Source organism: Caenorhabditis briggsae (assembly GCF_000004555.2).
Source record: "Caenorhabditis briggsae complete genome, chrIV, whole genome shotgun sequence".
Taxonomy (NCBI): Eukaryota; Metazoa; Nematoda; class Chromadorea; order Rhabditida; family Rhabditidae; genus Caenorhabditis; species Caenorhabditis briggsae.
In genome coordinates, this window is record NC_013487.2 from 967387 (window position 1) to 980689 (window position 13303).

General features: G+C 38.5%; 1 protein-coding gene across 1 annotated transcript; it reads right to left on the reverse strand.

Moving 5' to 3' along the window:
- Window positions 1-281: 281 nt before the first annotated feature.
- On the reverse strand, window positions 282-2887 carry CBG13703 (the record flags this gene model as incomplete). The annotated part of the gene is made up of 4 exons (XM_002632425.2): window positions 282-425; window positions 920-1061; window positions 1112-1224; window positions 1346-2887. 4 exons carry the CDS (start codon window positions 2885-2887, stop codon window positions 282-284), a joined length of 1941 nt encoding a protein of 646 aa, XP_002632471.2.
- Window positions 2888-13303: the final 10416 nt, after the last annotated feature.

Below are 13303 nucleotides of genomic sequence, written 5' to 3' on the forward strand. Positions count from 1 at the left end.
GGGCAAACGGTGGGCAAACAAACCGTGGGCAAACAAAGGACAAATGTGGACCATAGAAACAAAGATAAAGGACAATTTAGGTTTAACCAAACAAGAAAATGAGTAGTAGGAAGAAATGATAATGATAATGACAAGACTAGAAATATGGCAACAGCGCTCTAAAGAACTTTATATGACTCGATCTTTCGCTTCTGATGTTTCCTTGGAGCGAAATTTGAACGAAAATAGAATTTTCCAAAAATCATTTATACCAAAAGTTCGGTAGAGCGCAATAGCCATATTTAGATGTCTCTTTCAAGAAAGAGGATTCCGGTTCTGGATTCGAAACCATGCTTATCAATCGGATACTCGGCATCTCTCTGATAGTATTTCTTGTAGTTCACATTGACGAATTTCAAGAAATCTGTGGATTCTTCTTTGATGAGCTGAAAATGGAGAAAAATGAGTTTTTTAGCTTGTTAACTTTGAGCCGATTTGTCTCTATTCCTGTGAAAGCTATTAAAAAATTGTCAACTAATAAAATTTTACTGATGTTATGATAACCATTTTATCAGTTGACCACTATTTGATATCTCTTACAGGAAGTGAGATATGTGGGCTCAAAGTGAGGGAGCTTCTTTTTAAGATAATCTTTTACGACCTCAGCTCTCGATTTTTTATTTCTACCCTCAAATATGCCTAAAACTATCATTTTTGAAGTCTTAACAAAAATAAAAAAATTTGAACCCCAGGAGAAATTGAACCTTGGTCTTGACCGTAAATTTTTCTGCCAAAACCCACTGAGCCATCTGGCACACTTTTTTGAAAATTGTCATTTTTGGCTGTTTTAGGGTGTTTTTAAGGTTAAATGTCATTTTAGGCTGTGCTAGAGTATCTTCATAAAATATTAATTTTTAATGTCAATGAAAAAAACACCAACCTCATAGCTATCCAAAGGAATGGTCGATTCATGAAGCTTACTGAGCAGTCTGAGCAGATGAATGACTCCATAGATTTTGAAGGGCAATTCGCCAGCCGTCACTTCCATGAATTTGTCTTTTTCATCATCTGTCAGAGTATTTCTGAAAAAGTATTATTAAAAATATGCTAAACATCTATTAAAAGTTTTTACCCGATATTCTGATTGAAGTGTTCAATCATTCTGGAGAGTCCAGGTGCAAGCTGAGCAATCTGAGCTGGGGTGGCCGTTTGGTTGGAGCGAATGTGTCCTTGAGCAATCATATACTGCAATCGAACTTGTAAGTAATATATTTGTAAACTAAGCTAGCTCAACACAACCTAAGCTAGCTCGGAACTATCTAAGCTAGCTCAATCTAACTAATTTCAATACAGAAGAATAACTCACATCATTAACAATCTCTTCCACTGGAACCTCGGCCGGAACGATCGGAGTACACCAGTAAGCATGAATCTGCATCTTCCGATCAGCGTGCTCTATGATGTATGTCGCTCCTGGTAGACGGATCTTGGAGCGATTGTTGAACAACCCAGCTAGCGTTCCGATCTTGCTTGGGTCGGGGTAGCAGTGGGGCTGATTGTCGGGTCTGGTGAAGGGGCATCGACGTCTAGGAGCTGGACTTTGAAGCTCCTTAACCAACGATCGCTTTGCTGGTCTTGGAGGGGAAGCGAGGATGTTGGAGGTGGTGCGCAGGGGGTACTTTCTTCTTGGAGACTCTTCTGATTCTGGGTCTTCTGGTGCTGCTGGCTCTTCCGGCTCATGCTCTAGCTCCTGGAGCTCTGGCTCTTCTTCGGCATCATCATCGTCCGTCAACACATGCTTCTCTGCATCCTCATAATCTGTCGCATCGTCTTCGGATTCTTCCGGCTCCACAGTATGGCTACGCAGAGAGTAGGATCTCCTAGGCGCCTCTTCCTCGTCCTCTGGCTCCTCAGGTGCTTCTGGCTCTTCTTCTGGAATTTCAAGTTCCTCCTCTTCTGGTTCGTCGCCCTCATCTGATTCCTTCAGTTCATCTTCTTCGGAGTCCACTGCCTCATCGGCGTCCGGCTCCACAGTTCGGCTTCTAAGAGATCTTCTTGGCTCCACTGGCTCCTCTTCTTCCTTCTCCTGATCCGATCCCTCTGATTCCTCCGACTCCACTTCTTCCTTCACCTCAGCACGGCTTCGAAGAGAGTACATTCTTCTAGTTGGATCATCCTCCGATTCCTGAATCTCTGCCTTCTCCTCCTCCGATTCCTCCGCATCTTTTTCTGGCTCGACAGTACGGCTTCGAAGGCTATAGGTCCTTCTTGGCTCCTCCTCTTCTTGCTCCTCGTCCTCTGGCTCTTCCTTCACCACAACTTTCCAACTTTGCAGACGACGAGAGGATCCATCCTGCTCCGCTCCTGGCATTAGCTGATCCTGCTGAACCAGTGGGATCTTCTGACTCGGTCTTCTAGATGGATAACGATGGACCTCCTCCTCCTCTTCTTCGGGATCATCAGGCTTCTCAATCTTCACCTTCTTGGCCGATGATCCTTGAAACGCTGCCGACGTCGATGGACCTCCAAGAGTCAACCTTCTGGATCTCCGTCTCCCCGAACTATCATCGCCTTCCACGAAGATCCTCCTAGCATACGTTCTGCCATACGGGTCCATCTGCATGGGAGTTGCTGACTGATCGTCGTGAATCCTCGAGTGTTGCAAAGCCCAGTCGGAGACCTCGACTTCATACTTCTCTGCATACTCCTCTAGTGTTCCTTTGAAAAGCTTTCCATCTTCTTGGCCAATTGGAATTACAAAATCCCATTTGGGAGTAAATCCGTTGTAGTGGACCTCGTAGTGACCGTCACTTGTTGATAGGATCTGTGCGGCGTACGGCTGATTATCACCATGCCAAATGCACACGCAACGCTCGCCGACAGCAAAATTTTGAGAAGACTTTGACATTTCGCTGAAAGTAGTTAGGATTTTTTAAGGATTAGAAGAGCCAAAAGAGCAAAAAATACGCTTCAAATAAAGAAATGAACAAGAGAAAAATGGGAATCATGTTTTTAAACTCAATTATCTCAGCTCCCATGAAAGCTATCAAAATTTTGTCAACTGATAAAATGTTTGTCACAAAACGCTTAAAATTTTATCAATTAACTACATTTTAATAAATTTTATAGGAATCGAGATAATTGAGTTTAAAAAGTGGTAGATTAGGACACACAGAGAGGAAATAGTGTGGGGGCACTGAAGAGAAATAGACGGCCAAAGAAAAAAGAAGGAAAACAAGAATGTTGAGAGAGTGAGAGGGTTTAGACACAAAGCAGTTGTTTTGCACTAGAAATCAATGGTTCTCATTAGAGCGCGTTTACACTTGGGCTGGCGCGCCTTTGGCGCGTTGCCTTGTGAAAACGATGAATAGTGCAAGAAGATTGGGTAGCTTATAACTCGCTTCAAATTCTAGATTTTGTGATTTTGAAAAATGTATAAAAATTCTCATTGCAAGGCCTTCAAAATGATATGCAACATGACTAAAATGACTTTTTAGAAAATTTTGAAAAATGCTAAACAAAAAAGGTTTTGGGAGAAAAATCAACTAACTATGTCATGTTACACTTTGGCCTGTAACTCGCTTCAAATTCTAGATTTTTTTCAATTTTGAAGGCTGTAGTATGATCCTAATTTTAATAGCTACAAAATGATATACAACATGGCTAGACTAACTTCTCGAAAATATACGAAAAAAAAAAACAAAAAACTTTGTTTTCCAGATTTTTTGAGAACCTTCTGAAACATAATTTTTGGTTTTTCTCTCGTTTTTTTTTCTAATTAAGAATTTTTTTCTGAAATTGAAAGTAATAAAAAACAAGACACACCTAGAACATAGTGTCCACTTTTTCTTTTCCCGCATCATATGGGACAATGCAAAAAATAGGAGAGGAAAAGAGAAGAGACGCAGACACTGAGACATTTTGTGTTTTTGCAGAAAGAATAACAAAAAGCGGGCAGATAAAAGTGTTGATCTATAGAGAACAGATGGAAAAAAAAATTTAAAAAAAAAGGAAAAATGATACAGATAGAACTGATAAGAATACATGTTCTGGTAGAGGTGGTCTAGAAAAGTGTGTGGTATGGGTGGTCCAAAATATACTGGGTAGTCTTAAAGTTCAAAACAAAACTGAAAATAGAAAGAAAACTCGCCAAAAAAAGAACTGATTTCTATTTAAAACACAAAAAGAGGTGATAAGAAATTTTTTAAAAAATTATCAACAAAATTTTTCAGATTTTTTTTCAAATTGCAAAATATTTGTTTACCGCTCTTTGAAAATTGAGAATTTCAACAGGAACAAGGAGACTTGTAAAAATAGTATCACCAATTCTAGGATAAACAATTCAAGTTTTTCCTTAATGCCAAGAGGAAGCTTCAGAACAGAAAATTTTGAAAGCAAGGCTCGAAAAATTTTTGGAAAAAGCATCCAATACGATAGTTCTGGAAAATCCATTTTGCAAAAAAAAGGAGACTGAAGAAAAATAATATTATTCAGCTCTCTGAAAGAAAGTGTTTGCGGCAACGGCGCCTTATCCTGCGACAACGTGCACTAAGACGTGTGTCGTTGGGAGATCGACCACCAAAGCGGATCTTCTTGAATTTGCTTCCAAACGATGTAAAATAAAAATAAGTAAAAAACGATTTAGGACCCCAAAAATTAAGCTAAATTTGCTGAAAGGGGGAAACAACGCTAAAGTGACTATAACTTTCTTCAAACTGAACGTATCGTTTTGGAATACCTACATTTCAAAATATAGCTTTATGAATGCGCTTTAAAATGATCTCAAGTACAAATAAGTACAATACGATTTTATCCAAATCCGATAAACAATTAAAGTCAAACAAATTGCATATTCCCAGAACACCCATAGTATGCCGCTAAGAATCGGTTATAACTTTCTTCAAACTCAACGAAACTTCAAATTGAAACTGAAAAATGATTGTCCAAGAAAACAGCTTCAACTTGATATAAGATGCGCATTAATCTGACTGATAGAGAATTCCAAAAACGCAAGGTTTCTAACTATGCTCGCTTGAAACCGAACAGATTTTCAAAATTCAAATTGAAAAACTAACGTCTGATTGTGAGGGAGATCTTTTAAGTTAACTTCAGTTATAAAAGAAGAAACAACTTTAAAAGAGGAAAAGAGAAATGTCAGACAAAAAATGATACAGAATACCAAAAAACGAGAGAATTTGAAAAAAAGAATCACTGTTCCAAAAAGCTGCCAAAATTGCCAAATATGGAAAATGGGCATTCAAAAGAAGATTCAAAAGAAGAAAAAATATGAGCCCTGTAAAAAAACTAGCCACTAAGCCAAATTTGGACCCATAAATCGCTTCGAATTCGGGCATTTCTAAAAATTTAAAACTCGGAATCAAGAGCTCAGAAAATGCCTCAAAATGGCATACATCACGACAATTTTCGAAAAATTCTTTCTGTGACAACTACGGAAACATGTTGTGCTTCAGATTGGTTTCAAGAGGACATTTTAGTGTTAATTACTGCTCTTGCTTTGACTTACGTGACTTGGATACTGGTGAAATTTTTCGGAGCGAAATTTTTTGAGAAGAACCCATAACTCGTTTCAAATTCGGAAATTTCCAAAGTCAAAATGGAAAAGAAAGAGCTCAAAAAATGCTTCAAAATGACATATAACACAACAAGTTTTGGAAAATCCTTTCTGCCTGAAAAATGAAAATAACTTTCTGCTTCAGAGTATTGTCAAGAGAACTGCTTAATGACGGCTTTTGTTTCTACTCTCAGTTCACGAAAAAAAGTTATCACAAACATTGGTTGATACAAGAGCCGCAGTCGGCCGAGGACCAAACTGTCCGTTATTTCAAAAATAAGCTCAGACGTCCAGAAATTAACCAATAGCAAATCAAAGAGAAAATAAGTTAATCGATCTAGGCAAAATAGTAAAAAAGATAATTAGTGTGGTGGAAAAGGGGAAGGTGTTAGTGAGTGGTGCGCTCGTTTACACCACACGAGATGACACATGCCTTCTGCCGTGTCATGATGTCATTTACCTGTCCTCCGGTGGACCATAATAAGAGGCGGAAAGAGTTTTCCTATAGATTTGAGGTCATGTTGTGTGTCTCGCAAGGTGAAGAGAGACAAATGGTGTGGCGATGCATAGGATTCATACATAGGAAAAGTTTGAGAGCATCAACAAAACAAGCAAACGCTGTCTTCCAAAGCGATCGAAAACATGGAGCGGGACGGCCCAGGCCACCTGTAGAGAATGTGGTTGGTGGAGCATTAATATAGATGATGAGCTCTCTGTGCGCATTGTCTCGGAGAAAAATTGGTCACTATTGCGCGCATGCAAAGGATACACCGGAGGAGATTAGACAAGAGATCCGTTCGTTGGGTGGTCTACCGACGGGTATAGTTAGAGGGATTGGTGTTCATGGACCACAGATGTTTTAGTCGTTTGAATGAAGGGCATTTGCAAGAAGCGGCATCTTCCGGTGTCGACAATCATCTCATGAACTGATAGTGAGCAAAAATACAATAAGCTTGACTCATTGCTAACTAGAAAAAAAGGAAAAGACTAGTCAAATGCTGGTCCGGCAGAATCAGAATCAGCTCCTGATACGTATTACAAAAAATATGGAATGTAGGAAGTTATAAGGGTAGCTACACTAGCCTACTACTAGTTTACTGTAGGAATAGGGAATCAAAGTGCATGTAGACTGCAAAAGTTCGCTATCAGGATTGCAAAGATCGCTTAGGATCGTCTTGACTAGCTTTTTAAGATCTTCGTATGATTCTAGCCTTGACACTACACGCTCAATCTAAGCACCATCAATTTGGTGGAGTCGAAACAGAAAACAAAGTTTTGAAAATAAACTGAATTCCATCCATGTTGCCATGGTTAACGAGTTTGTTTATGGCAACCGGGATTTCAAAGTGATGTGGACCCCTCATGATATCGTTGTAGGTTAAGAGACGCCCACAAGAGGGATAGAGATGAAACTACAAATTACATGAATCCTGGAGCTCATGGAGCACGTCAACCTAATTGGGCTGGAAGGAGAAGGTAGGCTGGGTACACATATAGTGCACACATCGTTATCGCAAAAGAGGTAATGGATAGGTGGTCCAGAAACGTTACAGAGAATAGGTAAAAAAGCTAAAACAAACTGAAACAAATTTACAGCTACATGGCTATGACCCACTATCAAATAGGCAACATTTCGTGATCCAAGCTTTATATGATGGTTACATGAGAATTTTCTGTGAATAATGAAATCGTTTCAAACATTGTGAAATAAAAGTGGAAGATGGAGAAAGAAGGAAATTGAAAATGAATAAATCATAAATTTCTATTTCGGGTTTGTAAGAAAGAAAACCAGTCAATCAAATTGGATGCTCAAAGCAACATAAGAAAACTGAAGGCAATAAAGTTATTGGCTAACAAAATGAGGCCGATTTGCAACAACCTGGATTTTCTCAAAAATCGTGTTGTGAACTGAGCAAAAAGACAATGAGCTTGAGTCATAGCTAATCAAAAAAAGAGATGACTAGTCGAATGCAAGTCCGGCAGAATGACATAGAATCGACTTCTGATACGATTTACAAGAAATATGGAATGTAGAAAATGATAATGATAGTCACTGTAGGATTCGGTGATCAAAGTACATATATATATGACTTGCAAAAGTTCGCTATTAGGATCGCTCAGGATCGCTTTTAGGAACTTTCTAGAATTTTCGAAGGTTTTTCATCCTATCTACTACACGGTCACTCTAAGCACTATAAATTTGGTGGAGTCGAAACAGAAAAATTATTCATTTCGAAAATAAAAGCGAATTCTATCCATGTTGTCATGGGTAACGAGTTTGTTTATGGCATCCGGGATTTCAAAGTGATGCGAACTTCTTGTGATAACGATTTAGTATATTAGGAAACGCCCACAAGTCATGGAGCATTTCTGCCTAATTAGACTGGAAGGAGAAGAGAAAGAGCAGACATATAATCCGGAAATTTGTCTGACAATTAGGTAACAAACAATTAAAATAACGCTTTGAATTCAATAATCTAGGAGCTGTAGGTACCAGTTCGTTAATAAACTGGAATGACAATCCAACATAAGACACAAAATAGAAACAGAAAAAAAAGATTAACTTTCAACAGTGCACACATCGTTATCTCAAAAGTGGCCATGTATAGGTGATCCAGAAATGTTAGAGCTACTTAGCACATGAGAAATTAACCCGTTCAGAAATTGTGAAAAAGAAATAGAAAAAAAAGAAAATTGAGAATTGAAAACGAATGAATCACAAATTTCTGTTTCCGATTTGTCTGAAAAAAAACTACAATTCATCAAATTGCACACTCAATAATCGGAAATACCAATCATATAGAAGGCGCAAAAATGAAACAGAAAAAAATGAGCATTCATTTTTCCCAACGCACACACATTGTTATCGCAAAATTGGTCATATATGGGTAGTCCCGGGCACATGGGTTGGTTGTTTTGGATCAAATTGTCCATTTTTGAGTAAGCAAATCCTACCTATCCCAGAAATGCCCTAACCAATTTAGGTATGATGTTTCCAGATGACACAGGTTTTCAGTCATAACTCATTTCAAACTTCACACTGATAGTTGGAAAAAACTATGGAGTATCTTGAAGTCTATGGAGTATCTTGAAGCTTTGCATTAGAGTAATTAAATCGACTAGGGTTATCCAAACTTCAAGAAACTGTAATAAAATATACAGCTATACAGCTATCGCATCTAGTAAATTAGTTCAAAATAATTTCTGTAGAGTGAAATCCCATGAAACAGACTTTCATAGCTTATAAGTTATACCAGCGAAGTTAATGTTATTTTGGGGCCTTGACAAAACGTTTGAATCACTATAGAATTTTAAACTTCCAAAGTTATTGGCAAGAAATGGAAACAGGAAAAGTTTTAAGGCAGCAGGCTCTAGAACTTTTGTAGTCGAAAAGCTGCACGGTTGTATAGTAAAAGAGCTACAGACAAAAACTATTTGGAGTCTGTGACGAAGACAGCTACCAATTGGCAGAAAAAAGGAAAGGATTGAGAATACCAGTGGCACGTTAACAACGATCATTTCAAGCTCCTCAGGTTCACTCCAATTGAAACAGAAAAAATATAAAATGATGTGATCCACCATTACAACATTTCGAAATAATGGCGCATTCAAAGTTGATTTCCAGGAGTAATTTCCTGGAAAAACGCTGTCCAAAGCTTCCATTGTTTTCCAGAGGCCTCCGCTTCGAGACCCGCCGTAAATCGACAGGAATCAACAGGAAGAACACAGTCAAAACGAGTGATACAGTAGTTTATTGTTGCTGTAAATCTGGAAAACAATCGCAGCTTTGGACAGCGTTTTTCCAGGAAATTACTCCTGGAAATCAACTTTGAACGCGGCATAATGTTCAAATTCCATCCATGTTGCCATGGGTAACAAGTTTGTTTGTGGCAACGAATTTCAAAGTGATGTTGACCTCTCGTGATATCGATGTAGGTTATGGAAACACCCACTTGAAAAGTCCAATAGATCAAACTACTCATTAAAAGAATTCAGCATCTCTTGGAGCATAGCGGGCTAAATAGGCTGGAAGAGAAATTATCAAAAAATTGGTTCCACTGTAGGACGAATGGGAAGAAACAAACAATCACGAATTCGATTATTCAAGGACCAAAACTGTCAATCATGGAATTACCGTAAAATCTGTATTAATATTGCATGCAAGTCTATTGTTCAAGTCACCTCAAGGGGTGCAACTCTATTAGAGGGGCAATTCAAATAGAGGCGCAATATTAATACAGATTTTACGGTAACTGAAATGAGCTATCCTACAGAAGGCACAAATCTGAAGCAGAAAAAAAGAGCATTCCTTTCCCCCAGTGCACAAATCCTTATCGCAAAAGTGGTCATGGATGGGTGGTAGCGGGCCGTGGTTATCTCTGATCAAACAGTCCATTTTTTGGAAATAAGCGAATCCTACCTATCACAGAAGTGAAACCTAACCAAGTTAGATATGATGCTTCCAGCTGACACAGGTTTTCAGTCATCACTCATTTCAGTGTCATTAATAGTTGGGAAAACTCATCGGGTGTATCACAAGGATTAGAGTAATTAAATCGACTAGGGTTATGAAAACTTCAAGAAACAGGAATACTATTTACAGCTACACAGGTATCGCCAACTATCGAATCAGTTCAAAATAGTTTTCTTGAGCTCATTTCAAACAATTTTGACTTTCTGAGCTGATAACAGTGAAGTAATTGTAATTTCAGGGTCCTAAGACTCGGTGTACGATAGAATCTTAAATTTCAAAAATTGAAGGTTGTGGACACAAATGAGAAACAGGAAAAGTCTCATGTCAAGGTACTACATAAAAAACTTGTGCAGTTCAGAAGCGCTGCACGGTGGTATAGTAAAAGAGCTACAGTACTTATGAGCCCTATTTAGCTAGTTAAATTCGACTATGACTTGTTTCGAACCTGGTGAACTGGAACTAGCTATGCGGGATCAGAAAATAGCTACACGGGAATGAAAAAAAAACTTAACCTTTATCGAAAAACACACCCGTCTATTGATGCTGTCAAACATGAATTCTTCCAATCTTCACGAAACTTCAAAGTTCAAACTGCAAAATAAGCATCTTGAGAGGAATAAAGTGTCACCCAAATAAGTGAATCAACGTAAAATCATGTGGGCATCAGAAAATCAAAGATGAGAATCTGTTTGGCTCGCAAACGTTATCCTATAAGACTGTCGGAAACAGGGGGCGAAATCGCTGCGGTCCAGGCTAGAGGTAGGTTGCCGTACTCTTAACCATCCGTTCTTTTTATGCTGGTGATGGAGCAACAAAGATGATGCGCTCTCTGTACGCCCTGCCTCGGGAAATTGGTCACTGCGCGTGCAAAGGACACACCGGGGGAGATTAGACAGGACGTCCGTTCTTTGGGCATACCGACGGACCGGACCTAGCTAGAGGGATTGGTGTTCATGGACCACAGATGTTTCAGTCGTTTGAATAGAGAAAATTTGCAACAATCTTGATTTTCTCAACAATCGTTTTGTGAACTGAGCAAAAATACAAAGAGCTTGAGACATCGCTAACTAGATAAATAAGAGAAGAAAATCCTGGTCCGGCAAAATCAGAATCAGCTCCATGTGAGATTTACTAGAAGTTAGGAAAGTGGGAAGTGATAATGATATTCACCAAATTTGCTACAAGGCCAGGAATCTGGGATCAAAGTACATGTAGACTGCAAACGTTTAGGATCGCTCATAATCGCTTTTAGAAACTTTTTAGAATCGTTCAGGATTCCTACTACATGATCACTCCAAGCACCACAAATTTGGTGAAGTCGAAACAGAAAATAAAAATAGCATAAATTTCGGAAATGAAGCAAATTCTATCCATGTTGCCATAGGTAACGAGCTTGTTTGTGGCAACCGGGATTTCAAAGTGATGTGGACTCCTTGTGATATCGATGTAGGCTAGGAAACGCCCACAAGAGAGATGAAGACCAAGCTACACATTATAAGTATGAATCCTTGAGCTCATGGAGCACATCTGCCAAATTAGGCTGAACAGAAAAGGTTGAAAGAATCCGGAAATTGGTCTGACCAATATGAAAAGTCTGGTGGTTTAACAAAGGGTAGCAAAAAATTAAAATTTCACTTTGAACTTAATAATCTAGGAGATGTGGGTTCCATGCTATCAATAAACTCAAATGAGCAATCCTACAGAAGGCATGTAACTAAAACAGAAAAATGAGCATTCACCATTCACAGTTCACACATTGTTATCACAAAAGTGGGCATGTATGGGTGGTCCAGGTCCCTGGGTTGTCTTTGATCAAACTGTCATTTTTTGGAAATAGCGTACCCATCCCGGACGTGTTCTAACCAATTCAGATATGATGTTTACAGTAAATCAAGTTTTGATACTTTTCAGATGGCACAGGTTTTCAGTCATAACTCATTTCAAACTTAACACTAATAGTTGGAAAAAAATTATGGACTGTGAAGTTTGTTAGAGTAATACAATCGACTAGGGTTGTGAAAACCTCAAGAAACGGGAACAATTTTACAGGTACACAGGTATCGCAAACTATTAAACCATCAGGTCAACATAGTTTATCTAGAGTGCGTTTCCCGTGCTTCGCTTTCAGAGGTTATAGCAGTGAATTGAATGTTTTATCTGAACTATAGAATCTCAAATCTCAAATCTTAATGACACAAATAGGAAACAGGAAAAGTTTGGAGTTAGTGAAAGCTCCAGAAACTTCAGCCAAGATGTTGTGAAATGAAAGTTGTCCAATTTAGAAGGCGTTTGTACCGGAAAATGTATAATTAGTATGACAAAACGAATTTTGAAAATCACTGTTTCAGAAAGTTGTCAAGTAACAGAAAAAAACAAACGAAAGTCGATAGGGTTGAGTTCTTACGAATGGGATGATTGACATTTGAAAAGATCCATATCATGATTAGAGCGCGTTTGCACCGAGACGAATGTTCCGCGCGCGCGCTCACAACTACACTAACAAGTGTGAAACTAAAATTAAAATGTAGAATTTGATAAGAGCTACAAAACGATATGTCCGATCATACTTGAATACCGAGGTTTGAGCCAGTGAGCTGTCATAACAGAATAAGTATGAAATGATGTGATCCACTATTACAGAATTTCGAATATAAAGCAAATTCTATCCATGTTGCCATGGGTAACCAGTTTGTTTATGGCAATGGAATTTCAAAGTGATGTGGACCTATGTGATATCGATGTAGGTTAGGAGACGCCCACTGAAAAGGTCCAAGAGATCAAACTACTCATTATATGAATTCCAAAGCTCATGAAGCACACTTTTTTAATTACTTCAGAGAAGGTAGGAAGAGATATAATCCGGAAATTGATCTGACAAATAGGAGAAGTCAGGGGGTCCAACAAAGGGTAGAAAACAATTAGAAGTTTGAATTCAATAATCTAGGAATATAGAGAAAACACAAAAAAAGAAATACACTGAAATGGTAATCCTACAGGAGATACAAAACTGAAAGAGAAAAAAAAGAGCATTCACTTTCCCCAGTACACACATCGTTATCTCAAAAGTGGTCATGTATAGGTGGTCCAGAAATGTTAGAGCTCTGAAAAACCGCACACTAGTGTCTGGCGTTTCCAGAAGGTTCTGAGGAGGTTAAAAAAGAAGAAATTATATTTAGTGACGTTTAGAGGGGTAAAACGAAGATGACAAGACGGAAAAACTAGCCGATAGTGATGAAAAATTGCTATTTTTGCTCTAGACACCATCACTACTGTCTATT